The sequence below is a fragment of the Trachurus japonicus genome, chromosome 22, assembly GCF_045865225.1.
Source record: "Trachurus japonicus isolate A0001 chromosome 22, Traja_1.0".
Classification (NCBI taxonomy): Eukaryota; Metazoa; Chordata; class Actinopteri; order Carangiformes; family Carangidae; genus Trachurus; species Trachurus japonicus.
Genome location: NC_140928.1, coordinates 995,574 through 1,021,403, shown reverse-complemented (window position 1 = coordinate 1,021,403; position 25,830 = coordinate 995,574). Strand labels below are relative to the sequence as shown.

General features: G+C 43.7%; 1 protein-coding gene across 1 annotated transcript in view; it reads right to left on the bottom strand.

Annotated features, from left to right (window-relative positions):
• Positions 1–24,351, bottom strand: part of arid4a (AT-rich interactive domain 4A) — a 38,962-nt gene extending 14,611 nt beyond the window's left edge. Inside the window, exons 1-17 of the mRNA XM_085768132.1 lie at positions 24,157–24,351; positions 22,497–22,547; positions 19,901–20,011; positions 16,428–16,493; positions 16,256–16,346; positions 14,507–14,586; positions 12,171–12,268; positions 9,768–9,900; positions 9,586–9,665; positions 8,570–8,646; positions 7,999–8,174; positions 7,114–7,186; positions 6,848–6,942; positions 5,905–6,002; positions 4,890–5,217; positions 3,318–3,532; positions 392–553 (exon numbers count right to left, since the gene is read on the bottom strand). Coding sequence (XP_085624258.1) covers positions 392–553; positions 3,318–3,532; positions 4,890–5,217; positions 5,905–6,002; positions 6,848–6,942; positions 7,114–7,186; positions 7,999–8,174; positions 8,570–8,646; positions 9,586–9,665; positions 9,768–9,900; positions 12,171–12,268; positions 14,507–14,586; positions 16,256–16,346; positions 16,428–16,493; positions 19,901–20,011; positions 22,497–22,502 — 1,889 coding nt within the window. The 5' untranslated portion in view covers positions 22,503–22,547; positions 24,157–24,351. The remainder of the gene's footprint in view (positions 1–391; positions 554–3,317; positions 3,533–4,889; positions 5,218–5,904; positions 6,003–6,847; positions 6,943–7,113; positions 7,187–7,998; positions 8,175–8,569; positions 8,647–9,585; positions 9,666–9,767; positions 9,901–12,170; positions 12,269–14,506; positions 14,587–16,255; positions 16,347–16,427; positions 16,494–19,900; positions 20,012–22,496; positions 22,548–24,156) is intronic.
• Positions 24,352–25,830: the final 1,479 nt, after the last annotated feature.

The window sequence follows — 25,830 nt, the reverse complement described above, 5'->3', positions numbered from 1 at the left end:
AGATGCATATATTTGCCCATTTTGCATCAATACAAAAGATTGAAGTGAGGTAAACAGACTAAAGTTTGTCTTATTAGAAAACACAGATGTTAACAAAGTTTTCATTTGGTGATGAATTACTACTATCATTTAATGTAAATATAGGCCTACAACTCGGATTTTAAGATGCATAATACATTCTTAGTTTTTCAGCGAACTATGTAATATCGCAATATATCGCACAATTTGGATATCGCAATATATCGTATCGTGACCCAAGTATCGTGATACGTATCGTATCGTGAGGTCCTTGCCAATACACACCCCTACTTGTCAATAAATTAAACTGAAACCGAAACAGACTCGGCCTCCTCTGGCGGCCGTAACCGTGGTTTCCGTTCTCCGGTCTCACCTGACGTTCCAGCCGTAGTAGTGCACCAGGTAGAACTGCTCTCCGTTGTCGTTGTCCGTCTTCTTGATGTGAGCCTCGTAGATCTTCTGGGTTTTCCCTTTCCCGTACTTCACCCGGACCTTCGTCCCCGTCACCGAGTCTCCGTCCTCGTCCTCCTCGCTCCTGACACACACACACACACAGGCAAGGTTATTATCGTTAACGAAAACCAACGAAATGACGAAAACTAGAATTGAAAAAACATTTTCATTAACTGAAATAAATAAAAACTATAATCAAATGAAAAAACGATAACTAACTGAAACTGTATTGTGTGTTTACAAAACTAACTAAAACGTACTGAAATTATAGATAAAATTCCCTTCGTTTTCGTCTTTGTCAATTTCGGATTGATATGAAATCGATTCAGGCTATTTCACTAGAGCAATTTGACGTGAGCTGGCACCTCACGGCACCACACGGTCCGTCACTTCCCGTGACCAAACGTCCCTTAGACACTTAGAATTTTTTTTTAACTAACTAAAATTAGCAAACCCGCTCTAAAAACTAATTAAAACTAACTGAATTAGAGAAAAAGAAGTCCAAAACTAAATAAAACTAAACTATAATTAAAAATCCAAAACTATTATAACCTTGCACACGGGTCACATGACGTCTCTCTGAGCCGTAACCATGGAGTCAACATTGGGGGGGACCAAATCTCTCTCTTTCTATTCACCTTATTCTCCGGGGCAACCATGGAGTCAATGGAACGCTGTGAGATTGTGTTGGAACTTCCGGTGACGACCGGAAGTCGTATAGTACATTAGCGGTAGCTTGATTATTTGAGTCCGTTCTCAGCTGTTTCTTGTTGGCAAATCCGGGTTTTTTTTCCCGTTGTCGATTGCAAAAAATGACGAGCATTATATAGAGGAAGCTACAATCACTGGAAGAAAACGTGTGAGTTTTTATAGCAGTTGAGCATCGACCTCATCTTCTGTCCCAGTGTGTGTGGAGCTCTGTACGACCTGCACCCACCTCCATCTACTCTAGAGTCTGGTTAAAAATAATTAAATAAATCCCCGTGTCCCCGCTGATTTCAGCCAAGGTGAGCAGCTTGTTTGGAGAGTAGGAGCGAATTAAAAAAAAAAAAAAAGAACCGCTATCACAGCCCGAAGCAACACTGTTAATGCACATAAGAGGCTGCTTTTAATTTCTGACAGCTGGACATTGCGCTATACTTTTAATTATGAAGCTTTATCCATTTAAACAAAATAAACTAGAGGAACAACTTTCATGTTTAAATTGTGTTTTATAGCCTACTTTTATATATTTTACTGATCGCAATTCAGGCTGGGTGTGCGTATGAAAATATGCTACATCTCTTTTCTTTTCTTTTTTTTTGGAGGGGGCGGGGGGTAGTTTAGGTGACAAAGACATTTTTAACTGTGAAAATAGAGATGTATTCAATATTTGCATTTGGGCAATACTGCTGTAGGCGAAACAAGTTTATTCATGGCCACATTTAAGTTACAGTAGTTGAGGGAGGGTTTTATTTCTAAATCCCTCCGTTTATTTCTTTTACACATTAGCGAGCAGGTTCACAGCGTGAACAGCGTGTCCCGACCTGACCAGGCTCTGGACACGGAGCAGAGACCCAGGTCCGATAGTGCAAGGCTCTCTCTGAAGCAGAGGATGAGGCCAGCTTCACTCAGTCTTCACAGACAGTCCAGAGTTGAACGAGTTTCTGATCATATAGTTGTCAGTTTGCTCCAGGTGACAGTCGACCCTCACAACAAAACCCCCCCCCCTCCCTCTCTCAGTAAATAGTTCCGACGTCCATGCTGCAGCTTATATCCAAGTAATATAATAGCCTATATATAAATGAGCTCCTGACGCTCAGCTCAACAGCTGGTAAACAGCAGCGGATCAGCTGATCTCTCCCTCCGTACTGGTTCTGCCAGCTCCACTTGGATTTCAAAGTAAAAGTCACGCTGTAAATGAGTTAAATTGTGAAACAGCGGCGCTTTTATAGCCGATTTTAGGATTAAACTCTGAATATATGAGCTAAACATCTGTTACCATAAGTTTCCATGGCGATCTAGCTGGGTTGAAAGAGAGAGTACAGGAAAGCCTGGCTTTAGACTCAATAAAAAATATATAATTATAAAATATAACCCACTAAACTCGCTTCGAAGTACACCCCTCAAGTGTTGTCCATGTTGATTTGATTGTCTGTATTGTAATTGTCCCGCAATATACTGCAAATTCAGTCGATTGTTTACATCAGTTTTTACTTCCGCATTTGACCGGAAGTCGTAACACAATCGCGGCCAAACCGGAAGTGGCAAAGTGGGCGGGGCTACATAAGGTGAATACTGTAGGTATACGTACTTTTCGGACTATAAGCCGCTACTTTTTTCCCTGTCCCGGTGTCCCAGCTCTCGTCTCTTAATCGTCATAAACAAAAGATTACGGGTACGAGCAGACGACATAAAACACATACGCCATAACATCGTATATGTTATCCACCGCTCCATTTATTGATTTTTCGCCGGCTTCGTTGTAAACAAATGCACATGGGCGAGAGGAGCTGAACCAAAACTATGGAAAAGGAGCGGACTGTCACAGTCCCTACTGTCTTTCTGTGTAAATATCTCATGTTACAACATGAAAACCTGAGGCTTATATTCAAGTGCAGCCTATATGTGTATTTTCTTTTCAAATTTAGCTGGTGCAGCTGATACTCAGGTGCTCTATAGTCCGGAAAGTACGGTAAATCCGCTAACACATGGGATACTTTCTCATTTTTATTTTTTAATCAGCCTGCTATATATTGGGGGCGACATTTTGAGCATAATCTGAATATTGGGGGGGGGGGGGGGGGTGTATATTATAATGTATATGGTAATTACGGCCTTGGTCTGACGATGGAGGCGAGTCTCACCTGTCTCCTCTCCTCCTCTCTCCCTCCTCCTCGTCCTCTTCGTCGTCCTCCTCGTCCTCGTCCTCGGAGCCTTTCTCCGAGTCGTCCATTCTCCTGTTGCTGCGCCTCCTCACCTCCCTCTGCTCCTCGCTGTTCTCTCCTCCTCCTCCTCCTCCTCTCTTCTCCAGCCGGGAGGACGACTCCCTCTCCAGCTTCAGCTGACACCTCCTCCTCCCCTGAGAGACACAACCACCAGTTCACAACTCATCCAAATATGGTCAGAGAGGAACTTTACAGGTCAGCAAAGTGTGAACAGGTGAGTTCACGGATGAAAACTTAATTAAAACTAAATTAAAAGTAAATTAAAACTCAGCTATGATGACGTAATATAATTAACGCTTTAGTAAACTAATAAAAACGAGACCAAAGTGTTGTGGAGGGACGAATGGAGAAGAGCAGAGCCACATGAGAAGTTTCACAACAAAACTTGAACTGTGTTGATTAGACGACTGACTGGCTGAATACGAGTGGAATGATTCAATGTTCTCAATGTCATTATAGTTTATACTAAAACTAAAACCAGCAGTGAAACAATAATCTAGTAAACTGAAATAAAAACTAGAACTAACTCCAACCTCCAGGTCTTGATGCTAAACTAAGGTAAAGTACAGTCAGATAACATCAGCTTAGTTGTAGTACTTAACTAAGACGAAATAAAAACTACAACTAAATAGAAACTAGATAAAAACTCGTCAATTCCTCTAAAATAAAAACTAACTATTCATCACTTGTTGAACTCACTAAAACTAAACGGAAATTAAAGGGATAGTTCAAGTTCAAATTTCCCTGATTATCTCCTCCCCCTCATGTGGACTAAGGGCTGGGAGAAGTTTCAGAGTCCTCCGTGGCTTCTCTGAGTTACAATGGGGCTCCGTGTAGCAGTGCATGTCCATATGACGGTTGAGAACGGAGAGAACTTTTCTTCGTAACAAAAAGACACACCAAAAAACATCCAAATACCTCCATGCTGCTCGTCTGTAATGTCCGTCTTGTATTGAAGCCCCAACATGAGAAATTGTTCCGCCGGTCAGTGCACTGACACCGGCAGAGCAGTGAACTGAGACACTGGGAGCTTCCGCTACAAACAAGCTTAAAATATAGACTTATTTAATTTTTTTTGGAACAATTACTCATGTCGGGGCTTCAATACAAGACGGACATTACAGACGAGCAGCATGGAGGTATTTGGATGTTTTTTGGTGTGTCTTTTTGTTACGAAGACAGTTGGTATCCATTTGCAACCGTTATATGGACATGCACTGCTACGCCGAGACCCCCTGTAACTCAGAGAAGCCACGGAGGACTCTGAAACTTCTCCCAGCCCTTAGTCCACATGAGGGGGAGGAGATCATGAGGGAAATTTCAATTTTGGGTGAACTATCCCTTTAAAAATCAAACCGAAAACTAAATAAAGATAAAAGCTAAACTAAAACTGTCGACTGTGGATTAAAATGTTTAGTCGACTAAAACGTTTCAGACTAAAACTAAACTAATAACCAATAATGACCCGTTTCCTTGACAACGAGCTCTCACCCTGGGTGATGACTGTCGCTCCTTCACCTCCTCCTTCTCGCTCTCGCTCTCTGACTCCACCTCCTCCTCTTCCTCCTCTTCCTCTTCCTCTTCGTCCTCCTCTTCCTCCTCCTCCTGTTGCTGCTTCTCGTCCGCTGGCTCCGCCTTCACCTGCTGCTGCTGCGTTGCCGACGACGACGACAGCGACGGCGGTTTGAGCTCCGGCCCCGACGCCGCCGCTGCTGCCTTCTGTTTGGCGGCAGCGGGCGGAGAGCGAGGGTTGTTGTGGTGGATGGTCCTGAAGGTGATGGCGGCCGAGCGGCAGTACTCCTCGAAGCCGTACAGGTACCTGAGGACAGAGGACACGCCCCCTCAGCACCTGGACACGCCCACTCCTCCTCCTCTACCTGCTCTGATGTTTCTACTAGGGATGTCACATTAGTTGTTTTCACAATTAATCGCGGTATTAAATTAGACTCATGTTTTCTTGGTTTTCCTCATCAAACTCATCAAATACACAATCCAACAACTCCACAACGCTCTGGTGGACAAGTTGTGAGCTGCACATTCACCACGCTATGAGATAATAACACAACGTTACCACACAGAGTTGTTTTAGAGGGAAATTCGTGCAAAACCACTGATGCACGTTGCCTTCAGGGACAGTTTTTCATCAACAGTCTCTGTATTTACCTATGCCAATTTGCCAAAATATTGAACTATCCCTTTAAAACACTTTCCCTGGAGGATTAATAAGTGGTTATTAATAGTAGACACTTAAAATACTTTGTTTAAATAATTAGTAATGTAATTATATTTTGACTGTATTTGATTTTACACATTCATATGTTGTGAAATTAATTAATGCAGAATAATCGTAATACCGTGATTATTTCTTTGACAATAATCGTACAAAGAAAAGCCACAATCGTGACATCCCTAGTTTCTATAGTTACGAGGCTCCGCCCACAGAGGCAGAGGGAGCAGTTACCGTAGCAACAGAAAGAGCAGCAGAGTGACATGACGAGTGACTTACTTCCTGTACGCCGTCTTGACATTGTAGGACGCCGCCGAGTTGAGCACGGGGATCCCCAGGTCCATGTAGACCTGCTTCCACACCGTACCGGACTCAATCTGACACACACACAGAGAGACAGAGACCGTCAGGGCCAGCTGATTGGACGGTGACAGGAAGTGACATCATGTAATAGCCGTGTTTCCACTGCAGGAGTTCCTGGTAAAAGGAGGGGGTAAGAACTTCTACAGGAACCGTCCTCTCTCTCTGTGGCCGTGTCTCCACTGCAGACAGGAACTAGATTACTAAAGGACTAGAGTAATAGATTACTAGAGGAGTAGAGTAATAGAGTACTAGAGTACTGGTGGCCGTGTCTCCACTGCAGACAGGACCCACCGGGCTCTGATGGCCACGTGCAACAGCTCCGATCATCGCACGGTCATTGAGCAGCGTTTTTTTGGTTTTTTTTACTGCTCTTGTTGTTTTTTTTTTCTGGCAGCATAGACGCTTTCTAAAAAGAATAAAATAAAAAGGTTGCCGTCACGTAATCCTGCGATCGCGTTTTTTACTAGGCCTACTGCTACTCTTGTCTTTTACTCGTCTTTCTGACTTAGCCCATCTTTTTTTTTTCTGGAAATGGCCCTGTGGGGGAGGTTCCTGCAGTGGAGACACACACCAACGGCCCCGTAAAATTACCCCGAAGTTCCTGCAGTGGAAATGTGCCTAATGTGTGATGTCATTTTCTTTTTTTTTTAGAACTGATATTATGAAACTGGTATCGAAAAAAGTATCGTTCAGGAACCGGTATCGAAAGTTTTTGACTGATCCCCCGCCCTAGTTGTTATTCCTTAATTTTCTCACATGGCGCTCAGCGGCCAACCGTCGACCTGGAGATCAAATCAGCTGAGGTAGAGTGAGAGATGAGGACATGAAGGAGACAGAGACAGAGACAGGTGAGTCTGACCTTGTGGCAGCCTCCCTGCTGGTAGACCAGTCTGAAGAGCTTGAACAGGTTCAGGTCCTTGTAGCCCAGAACCGGAGGCTTGTTGATGGGCGTTCCTGTAGGGAGGAGGGGGGACAGAGGGGGGACAGAAGAGAGAGTCAGAGGAGAGGAGAGGAGAGTCAGCTCCTCCACTAACACGGAGTCAGACACCACCAGCTTCTAGTCCTGGTTCTAGACCTGGTCCTGGTCCTGGTTCTAGTCCTGGTTCTGGTCCAGGTCTGACTCACCTCTGTCCTCCATGAACTTGTAGAGCTGCTGCAGGAAGTGGTCTCTCTCCTCGGGGTCCAGCTCCTCCTCCGGCTAAACAACACACACACAGTTAACACACACAGTTAACACACACACACAAATATAATATAATAATATGAAGTAATATTAATTCTAATATGTAATGTTTTGTGTTTTATCTCATCATATCCACCTATAGCAGTGTATTATTACGTCCCTCGTCCACTAAAGGACATTCCAACCAAATCTGTTATGCAAAATTAAGCAACACACTTACGTAAGTTTTACCAACTCACTGTAAAACTTCAAGAAGGGAAATCTAAATATTAAAGTAGTGGAGCAACGGATCACAGCTGATCACTGATCGATCAATAAAAAACAGAAGTTGTGTGTAGTGTGTGAACACATAGTCACCGCTCCAGATGAATTAACAGGTAATTGAAAAAACTCTGCTGGTATATCTGAAGCTGCAGCTCTACGTCGCACAACAACAACACAATAGTTTGTTTTATCAACGTTTACTACCTGAATGTCACGACATTGGTCCGTCCAAATCTCGCGCGATTTGCAGATTTGGACGGACCAGGAAGAGCAGTGCTGGGAGCTTCCGCTACAAACAAGCTTAAAACATAGACTTATTTAATTTTTTTCTGAACAATTTCTTCTAGAAATGTTTAAACGTTTTTGTACCACTGTTTCCCAGAAATTTCTCTACAGTAATTGCAAAATTTCCCACCATTGGCCCTAATTTTAACGTGCATTGACTAAAAAAGTAAAATGTATTTCTGGTGTTTGCTTCAACATTTAGCCCAGTGGGTCCGTGGTCTAGTTAGTGTCAATTTAGTGTCGTTGATGTAAAACAGTTTGATAACCGCTGCTCTCACCTCCTCCTTGATGAGTTTCTTCTTCTTCTTGTCGTCTTCATCCTCCTCCTCCTCGCTCTCCTTCTCCTCCTCCTCGTCCTCGTCGCTGGAGGACGAGTCCAGGATCTGACTCATGTCCATCTTCCACACATCTGGAACCTCGTGGCTCCTCAGGAACATCTGGGCGGCTTCAGCACCTGCACACAGAGATGAAATGGAGATTCAAAAAGAAAATAAAAGAGGCCACTATTAGTAAAGAACTTACATTTTTTTAAGGTTTTGAAAAGTCAAAGTTGGTTTGTATTTGTAAAATATTTTTATTCTTATTATTTTCTTTTATTTTGTTGTTTGTCATTTATCTAATTCTGTAAGTTATTGTATTATGTTTTGATTGTCATATATGAGTGTCTGGACCCCAGGAAGAATAGTCCTTACCAAGGTGAGGACTAATGGGGATCCATAATAAAAACTAAACTAAAACAGAGGGGGAGGGGTGAGGAGGAGCACTGGTGCATTGTGGGAGCAGCAGCAGCACTGGTGCATTGTGGGAGCTGCAGCAGCACTGGTGCATTGTGGGAGCTGCAGTTCTCACCTCTCCGGCTGGAGAACTCAGACCTGGCGATGCTGATGGAGTTGGCGGCGTGGACGTGTCGCCTCGCCACCGTGTGGCTGTGGGACGAAGACAGAGGAAATACAGTTAATTTTAACACCTTTTCAAGACTTTTTCAAGACCTTCTCAATATTTTTTAACACCTCACCGCCACTTCAAGCTGTAACCATTTACATCAGTGACACTTTTAACTTAAAGGGACAATGAGGAGTTTCTCCAGTGGCAGAATGAAAAATTCCGCGACAATAAAAAAGTCTGATATTAATGTGGATGAATCTCCGTTACCACTTGTTAATGGTCCATTTTAGATAAATCTATGGTTTTGTCTCTATGGTTATTTTGTTATTATTAGTGGTGGTGGAAATGCTGGGCGAGCCGACCAGCGTTTCTTTACTTTCGGTTTCGTGGCGAGTCATGAGAATAACGCCGCCGTATGAATCTCCGTTTATGGTGGGAACTACGACGGTATGTGATCGTCTTCCAACCTCTGACTTTAATTCTTGATGAATGAAAACATGAGTCTGTCTTGACCCGGTCAAAGAATTTCACGGTGCGGAGGCTCATAAATGTAGTGAGAAAACACTTCACTTTAACAAAACTCCTCGTTGTCCCTTTAACAGTTTTAGTTTGTGATAAAGACTATAGACCACTATGATACAACAGAATTCAAAATAGGCTAGGATAATAAATCAAAGGCAAAGTTTATAAAAAAAAAAAAAAAACATTGCCCCACTCTCAAAAAACTAAAACAACAATCTTCTTTTCTTTTTTTATGTACCGGTTCATCTTTGTTTTTTGATAAAATGAATAAATTCACATTGTTTTTTAGGACTCAAACTCTTGGACAGCTAATTCAGAAAAAATACCTTCAATATTTAAGACTTTATAAAGACGAGAAAATACTTTAATACTTTTTATGGGTCTTAATTTTCCCAAAATTGATTTATCACCTTTTAATACTTGAATAATAATAATAATCACTGAGAAAACAAACTCACAACTTGGAGTCGCTGAAGGACCGGACCAGACACTGATCCTTCTTCACCACCAGCTCATCGTTGCAGCTCGGAGACACGACCTGAGGGACAGAGAGGGGGTTAGGGACTGTGTGTGTGTGTGTGTGTGTGTGTGTGTGTGTGTGTGTCTCAGTGTGTGTGTGTGTGTGTGTGTGTGTGTTTACCAGGGCCAGGTACCAGCTGCTGGCCTCCTCCTCGTCCTCGATGCTGCAGACTTTCCCCAGCAGCTCGTCGTTCAGCCTCCTCCGGTCGTCCTCCTCGTCCTCGCTGGACGAAGACTCGTTCTCCTCATCGGCCCTGAGGGGGGGTTTAGGAGGGGGGGGGGCAGAGACAGGATGACATCATCATCAGCCTCCATTGGAGACAGCGACATATCAAACATGAAGATGCTGACCGACCCGTTCCCCCTCACTACAGAGACACGTTAAAGCCAGAAGTAAGTGATCCGGTGGTTTTGTCTAACTTGTCTAACTCTGGTTTAGTTTAGTTTGTTCATTAGCTTGTTTGTTTGTTAGTTGTTGTTTTATGTTTGTGTTTTATGTTTTATATGGTAAAAATGCTGGGTAGCTTAATTTGGTATGTAGGACAGGCATTAATATAAGCATTATGCTTCTGCCTGTGCCTTTTCAGTCACTATTTTGTCGATAATGTTTTGTGTTGTTAATGTTATTGTGTCAATCAATCAATCAAACTTCCTGTCAGCAGATGGAGTTAGCAGTCCCCACCCTCGTCCCTACGTCACCTCATTGGATAAAGGTTGTAGGATACAAGGAAAGTTTTCTCCTGGGCTCAGAGCAGAGCAGAGTGACTGACAGACCCGTGTTTCAGACCAAACACTCTATAGAAGTGATTGCTGTCGGAAGATACAACTATTTAAGACTTAGATTAACACAAACATTCACCTGACTTCTGCTTTAACTCTACAACCTGAGGCTAAACGATCTGAACAGGAAACGCTAAAGTGGCGTTATTGCGTTCTCACTTTTTATCCCGCGCTTAGACGAGCGTTTTTGGGGAGGAAATGTGGGTGCTTACGGTGAAGCAAAAGTCTGTGGAATTCTTAGTGGCAGCGCGCCGCACAACACCACCAAGTCTGCACGCCGGTCGTAGCAATCAGAGCAGATTTGAGCGTTTTCACCCTTTACACATATTTGCAACGGCGGAGCGTTTTTAAGATTTCCACTCTGGAGGGTGGTTTCACTTCTTTGCATTTTCAAGCTCCCAAAACGCTGTTGCCGTCTTAACGAAAGGCACATCCCATGAAATATTTTGCCGTTTTCATCCGCGAGCATTGTCGCGTCAACAGGGCCTTATTATCATCAAACTTCTCTGTTTACATGGACGTCAAATAAAGCATAAAAACATGTGCGTAAGGAACCTTTAACATTTGATACTCGGCTCTAGTCCAGGTATAAAACAGTACCTGTTCTTGGTACTTTTTAATTAAACTTATTTTGTCTATAAAAAAAAAAGAAAAAAAAATTTGAATTTTTATCACAACTCCTCTGCCTTTAAGAGTATTTCATGTTTTGGGGACGGGCGACGATTTCAGAGTAGCGTAATTTCCAGACTATAGAGCCACCTCAGTATAAGCCGCAACAGCTAAATTATAAAGAAAATAAACATATCTAGGCCGCACTTGAATATAAGCGTCAGGTTTTCATGTTGTAACATGAGATATTTCCACAGAAAGACAGTAGAACTGTGACAGTCTGTTCTGGTTACGCTCCTCTCCTCCATGTGCATCTGTTTACAACAAAGCCGGTGAAACATCAATAAATGGAGCGGTGGATAACGTTACATAACATATATGATGTTACGGCGTGTGATTGTGTCGTCTTAACCATCATGAACAAAAGATTACCGGTTACGGAGCGCGGTTGTGTTGCGGTGCAGAGAGGAGAGCTGGGAGACCGGGGCGGGAAAGAAAGTAGCGGCTTAGAGATAAAAGTTTCCTTGGGATTAAAAATTTTCCAGCCGATGTGTCGACATGAACCAGTTTCATCCAGATCGGTTGTTTATTCAACCGTTTTGTTCCGAGTGTAGGGGTGGGCGATACGGCGATATTAGATGGTGAAGGATTAGAGCGTGTAGACGATCTGCCAAAGTGCAGAGATCGTAGGATCGTCTGAGCTCATTCTATAAACTGCAGTTCTGTGCTGCAAAGCCCAAACAAAGGACATTTACAAAGTTTGCTAAAAGAGAAAACAACAGTTACTTTAGTTTGTATTTTTATTTGACCCTTTTCAATCAGCTATTTAGTGTTTTGATACTTAAAATCCTGTTAAAATGACTGTGTTGAATAAAACAAACAGTAATGTCTTCATTGATATTTTACTATCATGTTTATTGACAGCTACCTTTTATGTTGCAAAAGTGCACTTTTATCAAAATCTGTTCAGAAAGGTTCTTTGGCCTACATTGTCTGTTTTTCTTTTTTCGATTTAAGATCGTGATGAAATCGAAATCGTGACTTCATTTTTAAAAAATCGTGATATGATATTTTTGCCATATCGCCCACCCCTATCTGAGTGTTATTGGTGCAACACGTAACCATGGTTACTCACACGGCCTGAGAGGAGCGGCGTCCTCCGCGGTTCGACTTCTTCCCCATCACCGGGGTCCCGAAGTGCTCCGGGTTGGTCAGAGGAAGCTGGTCCAGAGTCTGAGGAGCAGCGACACACACGTCAGCAACACACCAGGGTTCCTACAGCTTATAAGTCAAGTTAAATTTAAGACTTTTTAAGACTTTTTTAAAGCCACTTAAAATGAAATTTAAGACCGACTTCATAATAAACACAAATGCAGAAAAAAGAAAAAAAACCACCACATCAATTACATAGGGTTAGGGACAATTTGACCCACTTTCCTATGTGATCCAAGGTAAAGTGACTGCTACATGAATGATTGGATTGTGTCTCTTTCCAGCTGTCCTTTCAAAATAAATGCAGAAAAAGTCCAGAAAAAAAAAAAAACACTGACTCTGGAGCTGGTGGCGGTGAGAAATTTAGCGTTGACAGCCGCCACTAACTTCTCTATGTCAGAATATTACCAATTATTTTGAGATTTGAGACTAATTATAATCATAAAATACCACTAACGAAGTGTTAACATTTTTAAGACGTTTGAAAAATTGATTTAAGACATTTTAATGCCAATTAAAGGACAATTCCAGGCGAATTCAACTCTGGGGTGTATTTTCATATCATTTTAGGTCTAAAAGAAGGAATCTGAAGATTTTCAGTTTAATTGCTCCTGTTTTGCGGTAGTTGTGTCTGTCCCCGCATCGCCATGGCAGCAATGAATGGGAGTGGATGTAAGTTCCGCTGTTTAGGCTGTTTCCAGCCCTCAAAGCCGCAATTTTTTTCCACAGACAGCGTCAGATGGAGACTCAAACAAGTAAAGAGTTGATATTCCTGTGTTTATGACACAAACGGTAGCTTTTCCCACTGCACCTGAACACACCGCACACGGCAACTGGGTCTCGCGCGAGACTCCGGGAGACTTTGAATTAGATCTAGTTTTACAAACATGTCGGCTTGTTTGAAGTAAATAAACTTCTCAGTGCATGTTTGAGTCTCCATCTGACGCTGTCTGTGGAAAAAAATTGCTTCAGATTCCTTCTTTTAGACCTAAAATGATAGGAACATACACCCCAGAGTTGAATTCGCCTGGAATTGTCCTTTAAGGCCTTGTTTTTAGATGAATGAATTCAATGCCTTTTAAGACTTTTTAACCCTTTATAGGGCACTCATTGAAATACTTTGAAATTCAAAATTCCAACCTTAGATTGTTATTCTAGGATATAACAAGACTTAATTACAATTTTGACATTTTTCAAAATTTTTCATTTTCATGTAGAAATTGAAGGTCAACGAAGTGACCATTTTTGGTTCCTTGCCCGTTTGTGGTAAAGAAAAAGTTTTAGAACATGTATGGCTTTTAAATTGGAATTATTATAATATTATTGTAATAATAATAATATATATGTATATAAGCATTTGTATAAATAATATGTATATCGTATTTTATACGATTATAAAGTCACTCATATTCACTATTTATAGCTTCAAAATGTCTTGAAATTAGTTAGAATTCTCTCTGAATTACTGAATGGTTATATAAAAACCTTAGACAACATTAATTAATCTAAAGAATTTTACACAACTGTTTATAAGTCATAAACTGAGAAAAATCACTCATATTCACTATTTATAGCTTCAAATGTCTAAAATTCTCTCTAAATCACTGTTAAGTTATATAAAAACATTAGGCAACATTAAAACACAATTTCCTAAGTTTTATTGCCTTATTTGTGAGGGAAATGCACTTATATGGTTTGTTACCTGAATAGGGCATAATGTCCAAAAACGGACACTTCAGTGTTTACCATAAACGGGCGTATGATCAAATATGGTCACTGCATTTTTCATGGTGTATTTTCACTCATTTCACCAAGATCTCCACAAACAATACTTATGTCATGACTTAGCACAACTAATCAACTGTAAAATGTGTGAGTGTCATCAACTTAGCTTGATTAGTTGTGATGTATCGATCTAATTACTACCGCGAGCCGAGCCGACTGAGCGTCTTTTTCCGCGGTCGAAAAAAAGAGAAAGTTAGCGGCATTCCTGGTCTCTGCTGATTGGTCAAAGGCTATGATGACGTATACCGTAATGTAGCCTGGTCTTTGCTGATTGGCTTGGTGAAGACCACATGTTTCTTGCTCTTACTGACGGGGAGCACGGGGCGGAAATATAACATGTGCGGAAGTGTCCAAAAACAGTCACTTGCCCGGTAAAGGGTTAAGGATCAGTAAGAACCCTGACACACACAGACACACACAGACACACACACACACCGTGGTGGAAGGACACGCGCCTGACAACTAGTTCCTCACCTCGCTCTCTGCAAAGTGTCTCTCTCCCTTCAGACACAGGGACGTACGACGGAGCGTCTTCTCATCGCCGTCGTCAAACACTGAAACACACACACACACACACAGTTACAACAGTTCATAGTAGGGATGTCACAATTACTTGTTTTCACAATTAATTCCTGCCACAATTAATTAATCATAAAGATTCATAAATACCGTTACTTTCCAAAAAAGATAATGTTGGAACCAGATATCCGCCAAAATATAGGTGAATGCACAGATACTGGTCCATTTAACTAACGTAGCATTGAATTGGTAGGAATTTAAATGTTAGCATGTCATTTGTAATTAAAAATAATAATAATTTAAATAAGAAAATGATTTAAAAAATGTTAACATTGGTATAGATGACAATTTATGACCTGAATATTTCAAACACTTCCTCTGGGGGGTTAATAATTGTTCCTTTATTAATAGATACTTGAATTTTATTAGATTTTTTATAGATTTTCTGTGAGAAATGTATATTTATTTATATATCTTTTGTTTATTTAACTCTTCTGTCGTCCTCCTGGGTCAAACTGACCCAATCTGTTTCCAATGGTCCTTCTTTCCTTCTGTCTCTCCATCCCTCCTTCCTCCCTCCTTTCCTTTCTGTGTTCCTCCCTTTCCCTCCTTTCTCCCTTCTTCCCACCATCATTTCCCTTCTTTCCCTCCATCCTTCCTTGACCCAATCTGTTCCCTCTCTTTCTTTCCTCCCTTCTTTCCCTCCATCCTTCCTTCCTTCTTCCTTGACCCAATCTGTTCCCTCTCTTTCTTTCTTTCCTCCCTCCCTTCTTTCCCTCCATCCTTCCTTCCTTGACCCAATCTGTTCCCTTTCTTTCCTCCCTCCCTTCTTTCCCTCCATCCTTCCTTGACCCAATCTGATCCCTCTTTCTTTCCTCCCTCCCTCCTTTCCTTCCATCCTTCCTTCTTCTTTCCCTGACCCAATCTGTTCCCTCTCTCTTTCCCTCCATCTTTCCTTCATCCTTCCTTGACCCAATCTGTTCCTTCCCTTTCTTTCCCTCCATCCTTCCTTGACCCAATCTGTTCCCTGTTTCTTTCCTCCCTCCTTTCCCTCCATCCTTCCTTCCTTCTTTCTTGACCCAATCTGTTCCTTCCCTTTCTTTCCCTCCATCCTTCCTTGACCCAATCTGTTCCCTCTCTTTCTTTCCTCCCTCCTTTCCCTCCATCCTTCCTTCCTTCTTCCTTGACCCAGTCTGTTCCCTCTCTTTCCTCCCTTCTTTCCCTCCATCCTACCTTCCTTCATCCTTCACCCAATCTGTTCCCTCTCTTTCTTTCCCTCCATCCTTCCTTCCTTCTTCCTTCACCCAATCTGTTCCCTCTCTTTCCTCCCTTCTTTCCCTCCATCCTTCCTTCCTTCTTCCTTCACCCAATCTGTTCCCTCTCTTTCCTCCCTTCTTTCCATCCATCCTTCCTTCCTTCTTCCTTCACCCAATCTGTTCCCTCTCTTTCTTTCCCTCCATCCTTCCTTCTTCTTCCTTCTTTCTTGACCCAATCTGTTCCCTTTGCCCACCCTTCTTTCCTTCCTTCTTCCCTCCATCCTTTTCACTTCCTTCTTTACCTTCTTTCTCTTCCTTCCCTGATCCAATCTGTTCCCTTCCTCCCTCCATCCTTCCTTCCTTCCTTGCCCCATGAGGACAACAGGAGGATGAAGAGTATTTTATTCATTATAAAGTTTATTTCTTGTATATGTTTAGTCTGACTCACCGACGGTGTACAGGCTGGCGTCCGTCAGTTTGCCGATGACGCCTTCGCTCGACAAGCCCTCATTGGTCTTCACCTCCACAGTGGAGCCCACCTGGACCAATCAGAGCCTCAGGATTAAACACACACACACACACACACTCTGACATCTTCATCATCTTCATCTTCTTCTTACCCTCAGAGGACCTTTGACCTGGTCGTCCTGCACCACCTGAGACGTGCTGTCTCCTTTCAGCGTCACCTGCAGACAGAGGAGGCTCAGGATTGGTCAGACAGCCAAGAGAAGCTGTGACATCACGTGACATCATCAGCTCATTGAGCGAAACCATAGGTGCGTTCGAGCACCATTAATTACATTACAATATCACGGAAAAGTCAATTTCCAGTAGTTCAACCCCAACCAAGTATTGGGTGCATATAGATGGACATAGTTTTCAGAAGGCCAACATTTCTAGAATAAAAATGCTTTAAAAAAGAAAATCCTTTGCAATATTTCAATTTTGGAGATACTGAATTTTAGGTCTTCACTGAATGTTAGTCATAATTATTACTATTAAAATAAACTGAATAAATAAAGACATGGGATGTTTCATTCAGTGTGTAATGGACATATAGGCCTGTATAATGTGTTAGTTTCACTTTAATTGAACACATTCTACATCTGAGGCGACGTCTTTAGAGCTTCCTTCACCTCTGAAACGGGGCAGAGCTCCGTGGAAACAGCTGCCTGACACAGCAACGTAGGGAACCGTGCATGTCCGCGGCCACAGCTCCACGGACATGCACAGGGGGGGGGGGACTGCACGCGGATACGCTGAGACCCCCCCCCTCCCCCCTCCTAAAAACAAAAACTCTTCGGATCTGAACGATTCACACAAGTCACCTAATTGGTCATGAAAAAAAGCGAGTTGCGCTTTTCGGCGCGCTGTTTGCATCCCTGGGGGGTTCAGTGTCTCGTCCCGTCATAACGACCGTCGGGTCAGAGGCGGCTCAGGATTGGTCAGAAGCAGCTGCTGCCATGTGACCAGGAGCTCCGTCCGGTCAGGTTGGACGAAGCCGTGTACGACCTCGACGAGGAGGAAACCCTGACATCACAGCGTTCACTAAAACGTCTCATCAGTTTCCACTGAGAGGTTTTTTGTGAATGAGCCGTAACCCTGGTAACGAACGTCTTGTCTCACGATATCCCATAATTCTCTTAAATTCTCCTCCTGTGAGACTTCACTCTGAGGAAGATGGACGTAAGCGTCTCGCGTTTCCATGGTGACGGGACAGCGATCTCCGCTGCTGCTGGTCTTGTTTTTAACAGAAGACGAAGGCAGAACCCTCATATATGTATATTTATTATTTATTATACATATTATATATATTATTATATTCTATATATAATGTGTGGCAGTGAATTCTGGGAGAGGATGTGAACGAGGATTCACAGACGAACTCTGGAAACATTTCAGGATGAGCCGGGATTCGTTCAGTGTCACTGTGACAACAACATCAGGGTTCCCACTCTTTTCCTGAAATCATTTTCCAGCACTTTTCCAGGACGTTTTCAGCTGCTACAGTCTGACGGACAAGTTTATCCCGCCACACACTAACACATCCTCCGCTCCCATTCATGCTTTGGAGAAGTCTCTTCGACAGTTGTAGCTTATTTTGTACATTTAACCAGTTTGTTTCTATGTTTATTCCTCTCTCTCATCCATTAAAGATGTGCAGTCTGTGGCTCCAACTTATCTATGACATAATATCTCACATGCTTAGAAATGAAGACAATTTTATCAAAAACATGTTGTTTTTGTTTTTAAACCACACCTACAACAGTTCTCTGTCACTATCTATCTGTCCTTCATCAGAGGAGACAACAGGTCCGACACTGGAAACACTCAGCAACTCAATGTCCATAGTTTTCTCTCTAGGAACGTCTTTGGGACAGAAATCCTCGGTGTGGTCTGAAACTGTCAAACTGAGCTCTGGCAGCTGCTGTCATGATGGGATCAATCATTTTCCAGGACAACTCAAAGCTTTTCCAGGACATTTGACTATTCATCTCAATTTCGGGCACCCTGATTTATGATTTCATTTTAGTCTCAGACGAGCAGCGCGCTGTTCAAAAGTTGAACAGATTTCAACAAAAAAAAAGGAATCGCTGTGAGACTGAACTCCACAGGATGTGAATGGAAAGTAGACGCCCAGAGCGCCGTATCCAGTGGCGTAAATATCGACGGTGCAACCGGTGCAGCTGCACCGGGGCCCAGGCGCCGTCAGGGGCCCATGAAGGAAGAGAGAGAGAGAAAAAAAACAGCTGTCCAGAATTGCCACAGGCCTCTGTTTTTGTGAATGGCATCTCGACGCAGGTCGGTATAAGGTAATGCTGAGTGGCTAGTGTGGGAGGAGGAAATTATCATTTATACAATCACCTTGATACCTGTCAGTCAAGATGAGCTGCGGTTTGAGCCCAGCTCAGGGCGGCTGGTGTTGATATGGAGCCGCTGTCCGTGGTGCTTAAGCGCTGGTTTGCAGGGTGAGTTTGTGGCCAGTACCTGGTTGCCACAAGAACTGATACCTCTACATGCTGACACGCAAAAAATACGTCAGTACCTGCATTTTTTCTCGGCAGACTGTGTTGATCGCTGTCGGGACTGACGCGGACAGAATACGCACGTGAGCCTGAGCAGCGCGAGGTCTCGGAGCGGCTGCAGTCGAGCTCGCGGTCCGTGTATGTGAAAGCAGCCGGACCTCGAGCCTTCTGCTCAGTGTGCGCCACAAGTTTGAGCTCATGTAAACATGACAACGTGCCACACGTCTTTCTCTCGTCAGTTGTCATGATGGAAACATGACGCTCTGACAGTGGTGCGGCGTTTGGATCATAACACATCCATGGTTTGGACCAGAGAAAAAACAAACGTGTGTAAATGTAATACATATGAGCTGAAAAATGAAACAATGTGTCATTTTTGCACCAGTTTGTGTGAAAACCCTAGGTGACAATAGCAGTTCTCTCAAGTGGCTGTGTGCGTGTGTGTGCGTGTGTGTGTGTGTGTGCGTGCGTGCGCGCATGTGTTTAAGGCAACAGGTATAGGGCACAAAAAAAATATTTGCACCGGGGCCCATCACCATGATGTTACGCCACTGGCCGTATCCCTCCACCTATCAGCTGATTGGACACAGCGTCACAGCGTCTGTCTGTCTGTGTGGAGGGATACCGAGGAGTGAGTCGGTTCGTTCCAAATAAACTCACTTCTTTCCGACCAGATTAAATAATAAAAAATCCTAATATCAGTTAAAAGAAAAGAAAAAAGTCACAATGAGCTTCATTTCCCAGGTTGTTCAGCTCAACAGCAGCAGCAGAGGATCATGGGAAATGTTAAGAGTTTAGAGAAGAGGCGTTTCTAAAGACAGCAAACACACACACCGGGTCACCGCGTTACCGTGGCAACCACTGGCGTATCCGGTGGGACACGGAGCTCTGTTATCAGTCTGTGAGTAATCGAGTACTGAAACAACTCATAATACCCATCATGCTTTGTGTCGTTTCAACTACGACCTGTGTGCACAACAACACGCCTGCTACACACACACACACAACTTTAAAACACACACACACAGACACACACAGACAGAGTTGTGTGTGTGTGTTTGTCTCACCTTGACCTTCACCAGACGTTTGACCGTCTTGATCTTGGCTTCACAGAACGCTCCTCTGTACTTGGCACTGACGTCCGTCCCCACGGTCAGGTAGGCCGGCTCGTCTGCTGCCTGCACACACACAGAGACACACACACACACACACAGTTAAAGGTTTATTCATGTTAAAGGACAATTCCGGGCGAATTCAACTCGGGGCTGTATGTTCCTAACATTTCAGGTCTAAAAGAAGGAATCTGAAAACCCAGAAGTTTATTAGTTGAGTTGATATTCCTGTGTTTATGACCCAAACGGGAGCTTCCCACTGCACCTGAACACACCGGGAGCTTCCCACTGCACCTGAACACACCGAGCGTCAACTTGGGTCTCGACTCCGCCAGACTTTGAATTAGATCTAGTTTTACAAACATGTCGGCTTGTTGAAGTAAATAAACTTCTGGCTGCATGTTTGAGTCTCCATCTGACGCTGTCTGTGGCTTTGAGGGATGGAAACAGCCTAAGCAGCAGAACTTCAATCTGCTCCCATTCATCGCTGCCGTGGCGACGCGGGGACAGACACAACTACCGCGAGTTGAATTTGCCCAGAATGGTCCTTTAAGTCATATAGGATTAAAAATACCTCCTGGAAACAGTAAAAATCCATTAAATATCACGATTATCTATAAAAATATAAATACGGTCGATCTCATCGGACTTTCTCTTGATTGATACCAAGTTTATGTGATAGATGTTGATGGAACCAGTTCTCTGTCTGATAACAGTGAGTTGTGATCATGTTTTATGTGGATTCCTCTCCGTGTTCCAGCTGTTAGAGACTCGGTGGAGTAAAACACAGACAGATGCAGGTGAACAGGACCGACTGGCTTCATGTGGAGAGTCTCAGTCCAACAGAAACAGTCTGAAGCCTTTACACCTTTACACAGACGTAGGTGACGACTTGCAGCTTGATTGACACATCACGGTCCAGTCGACTACAACGTGACTGGTTTGTGTTTTTTGAGATGGAAACAAACTTGAACCGACGTTATTCACATTCATGTTTCAGTGTTTCCCCTAAGCCGTTTGGTCTTGGGGGGACGGGTGTGTGTGTGTGTTTAGATTAAATAAACACAAATAGGCTACAAACGCACACACATTGGCCTCTAGTATTTGTTAAAGTGTTTTATTTTGAAAGGGGTTTGAAAACTGACCGGATTCTCTCATGTTTATTTTTGTTTGATTTCCTGCCCGGTTTGACGAGATCGCTCGCAGCTCGGGCACAAAATAGACCAGACACCAAAACGTGCACGCCGCGGTGCATCTGATGTGAACAACACAGCCGCGGTTCTCGGCTATTCGCGGTTATTCGCGGTGCTTCCTCGTCCGGTGAGGGAGAAAAGCGCCATGTGGTAGGTTGGGCAGCTTGGTGCTTCAGGTGGAGCGCTCCAACAGTTTTATCAGACCAACAGCTCCGCTTTGACTGCGATTGGCTCCTAGATTTCCCGTTTTTCAAGGGGGGCGGGGGCTCGTGCTGGCGGTAGGGCCGGTAGGGGAAACACTGTGTTTTTATTGATCATGGAAACGTGGTTTGTGTCTTCCCTCCGTGTTTCTAACAACTAGTTGAGTTGATCAACTACTTCTGCTGCAGCAGGAAGCAGCTGCAGGAGAGGGGCTGAGTTGTGTTTTAGTGTCTTTTCAATAGAAACCAGGCAAAGTTAGCAGGTGTTTGATGCCTGGTATTATGGGATGGAACTCTGTCTGTAAGTTTGGTGCTGTTCTGAGCATTAGTTGTGGCTGGAGGCTCCATAGACAGAAGTGTTTTCTATCAGGCTGTCTGAAGCTTGTGGTCGGTGACTTGATCTCTGGAGATGCTACTGGTCCTACTGGGTGTGACGGCGCCTTATGCTGCGTTCAAGACAACCCGGGAAAAAACGAGCTCCAAGTTGTCAAAAACGAATTGAACGGCGTCAAACTCGGAAATTACAGGTGGGAAACTCGGGTATCACATCAGAGCTCCGACTTTCCGCCTTGACGTCACAACAACATCAAAACATGGCGTCATGCCCTCGTCTTAAACAGTTAGAATTTAGACATTTTAAGTTATTTGTTGAGGTTTTAATACATATTTTCTGTGTATTATTGCAGTAGCCTGTATGAAATACGTTTATATTAAGCTGTGATTGTTGTATGGTGTGAAATTGTGTTCCTCGTATGTGACTGAAATAAGGTTTAACTGTTATCAAGGCTATAACGTCTCCTCTTCTCTTCATTTGCCTCCAAAACAAACATAATTTACTGCTGCATTTATTCTTTGCATTCAGCGATGAGCCACAATATGCCAAACTTCCTTCAGGTATCCATGTTTTCTCTCTTCCGAGTTCCTGCAGCGTGAACGCAACGATGTCGGAAGTCGGAAACTTCCGAGTTGGGAATTCCGACCTCCGAGTTGTACTGAACGCAGCGTTAGACCGGGGGTTAAACCTCCGGAGGAATATCCCTTTAAGTGAAGCCAGGTACGTGGACAGGTGTGTGTGTGAGGTCGCTGGTGGAGGTGTGTGTGTGTGTGTGTGTGTGTGTGTGTGTGTGTGTGTGTGTGTGTGTGTGTGTGGTCACTCACCCTCATGTTCAGGCCGTGTGGGGGGGTCCAGCTCGGCAGAAACTGTGATCACTGCAACACAGAGACAAGAAGAAGCTAAAGGTTAGAGAGACTCAACAACAACAATATAATAATACTACTACTACTAATAATAATAATAATAATGCTAAGCTAAGCTGCTAGCCTCTCACTTCTCCTCCTACTCTTCTTTTCTTTCTCCTCCTCTACTTCTTCTTCTTCCTCTCCTTTCTCCTCCTTCTCTTTTCTTTCTCCTCCTCCTCTACTTCCTCTCCTCTTCTTTTCTTTCTCCTCTCCTTCTTCCTCCTCTTCTCCTATTAGTCTCTTCTCCTCTCCTCTTCTTTCTCCTCCTCTTTCTCCTCCTTCTACTGCTCCTTCTCTTCTTTTCCTTCTCCTCCTCCTCCTTCTCTACTCTTCCTCTTCTCCTATTAGTCTCTTCTCCTCTCCTCTTCTTTTCTTTCTCCTCCTCTCCTTCTTCTCTTCTTCCTCTCCTCTTCTTTCTCCTTCTACTCCTCCTTCTCTTCTCTTTCTCTCCTTCTACTCCTCCTCTCCTTCTCATGCTCCTTCTTCTCTTCCTCCTCCTTTTCTCCCTTCCTCTCCTCCTCCCCCCGGGCTGCTCCTGCTCCCTCAGGCCGGGGATCGAACCTGGGGCAGCAGCAGCGGCTCCTTCTCTTCCCTTCCCGCTCCTCTGAGTCACGTCGCCATGTCAGCTCCTCTCCTCTGCTCTGCTGCTAGCTCAGCTCAGCTCAGCTCGGCTAACTTTAACACCCCACCTCCTCCTCCTCCTTCCTTCCCTCTATCAACCAGCTGCCGGGGGGGTGGAGGTGGAGGTGGGGGGGTCAGGTCGGTCCTGGTCCTGGTCGGTCGCTTTGCTACTGAACTGAACTGAACTGAACTGAACCGAGTCTGGACCGGAACAGAACCGAGTCCAGCAGGTCGCAGCGAGTCCAGTTCTCGGCTAACGGAGCTAACGGTGCTAATAGTCGGCTAACAGCGATCATATGGCGATTTAAACCGTCTGCTTGCTAACATGCTAACGTGCTAACAGCAGCAGCAGCAGCGACACCGACCGACCGGACTGACTGTTGTTGTTGTTGGACGGTTCAACTTTAAGTTTCTAGGTTCGGTGACAGCGGCCGGGACCAGAAGCTAGTAACGGAGCTAACGGAGCTAATAACGGAGCTAATAGTCGGCTAACACAACGATCATATGGCGATTTAAACGGTCTGCTTGCTAACATGCTAACGTGGCTAACAGCAGCGACAGCGGCGATCAACGGTCAACTAACTAAAGTTTCTCCGGTACCGACGGAGGTTCGGTGACAGCGGCCGGGACCAGACGCCGCTACCGGCTGGTACCGGCTGGTTCTGGAGGTTATAGCCGTGTTTTGGACCCGTTTCTGGCTCCACAAAGGCTCCGTAGCTTCACATTTCTTCACTGCTAAGAAGAGAGAAAAAAAAAAAAAAAAAAAAAAACAAGCCGCCGCTGCTGCCATTCAACCCGCAGCCCGCTCGGTAGCACGGCGGCCGCCTGGGACTCGAACCTGGCCCCCCCGCGTACACAGCCACACGCCCTCCCCCGCCGCCGATGAACCGATAAACACACTCGTTATAAAAAGTTTGGGTTCGGTTCTGGGCGGAAAAGGGAAGGTTTTATTACTCACGTTACGCGGCCGCGGCGGCTTCCCCTTCTCCTGCTCTTCGGGCTGCGAAGCGATTCACGAACAACAAGCTGTTGAGCTCGAGCCCTGTTTCCCGGCCGCTGATTGGTCGAGCCCGACGGCGCCGCTTCCCACCGAGAAATGCGATTGGTCGAGCGGTTCCGCGATTTCCATAGGACGTTTCCTGTTCCGGCGCCGCCACTGGTCGATACGAACGCGGCGCCACGAGGGAAATGACGACATCGGCTGCGCGCTCGACCAATCACAGGCGAGGACTGCTCTGGACGCTTATGTATGTTTTTTTTTTTTTTTTTTTTTTGCATTGTGATTTTTTAAAATTATTTATTTATCATTTTTATTTTATTTTATTTTTTAAACATATCTTTATTGGTTTTTATAATCATACAACATAGAACACTTTAAACATGTGGCAGTAATAAAAATAATAATGAAAATACTAATAGAAATTCAGAAAAGGTAAATAAATAAATTGTCATAATAAAATAAATAATTAAAAAGGGATAAATTAAATAGACAAATTAGTCAGCAAAATTACTGAGCAATACATAATAAATAAATAAATGTATAAATAAAAATAATCATATAAAATAATAATACATCATACACTCCTATCAACACATTAAATATCTCATTCTCCCATTGCCTCCTCCAAATCTCCACCTTTCAACAGTTCCAAAAATATCTTCCAAATGTCATAAAATTCAGAAGCCCTCTTTCTAACAATATAGGTCATCTTCTCAAGAGCCTAACTTGATGTGAAGTTATTCAACCATTGGGTAAAAGAGGGGCCATTAACATCATTTTTATTCATTTAATTTTTCCACAAAGCCTTTAAATCCTCTTATTGAATTGAATGTATGTACCCCATGTTCAATTCAATGTTTGTTTGTTTTTGTTTTTTCAGAACTTTATTAAAAATTGTGCAAAACAATACAATTCAACACGACAACAAATATTATCGCCAGGGGGTTACATGCATAAAGGCATTTTTTTTTTTTACAAATTGCATTATAAAAATATGTTGTAGAGAGCACATAGGTTCAAGGTCTTGACAGCTTTTGTGTTATTAGATTTTTCAATGGTTTTAATAAACTGCTTGACTTCGTTTTTAAATGTAAGAAAAAAAGGGATTTTGATTTGTGTATCTATATTTATGAATGTGCCATTTTCAATTCAATGTTAGTTGTTTGTCATTGATGATGAATTTCAATAAAGTTTGAAGTAAAAAAAAAAAAAAACACAGGCGAGGACGGAAGAAGAAAAAAAAAAAACCCGCCGCGGGAGATCGCGATTGGCCGCGTGCGTTTTGCTCGCAGCAGCAACGCGTCGCTATTGGCTGAGCTGACTTCCGGGTCAGCAGGAGGCCCCGCCCCCTTTTACGTCGCACCCCCAGACTTCCGTTCAGAAACGTCACAGTTCAGATTCCCATAATAACACATCCATGAGCTGAACTGGGATCAGTTTGGTGACGCAACTCCGGTACGTGAGACGTCACCGGTGGATCAAACGGTACCGGAGCGTGACGTCACGTGAGCCGAACAACACGGTCGGTCGGTGGTCCGGTGTTTGTAAAAAAAAGACTGGGAGGGGGCGTGGCCATCCCATCCGCGCGTTACGTCACAGGAAGACCGTGACGTGACGACAGAGCCTTATATG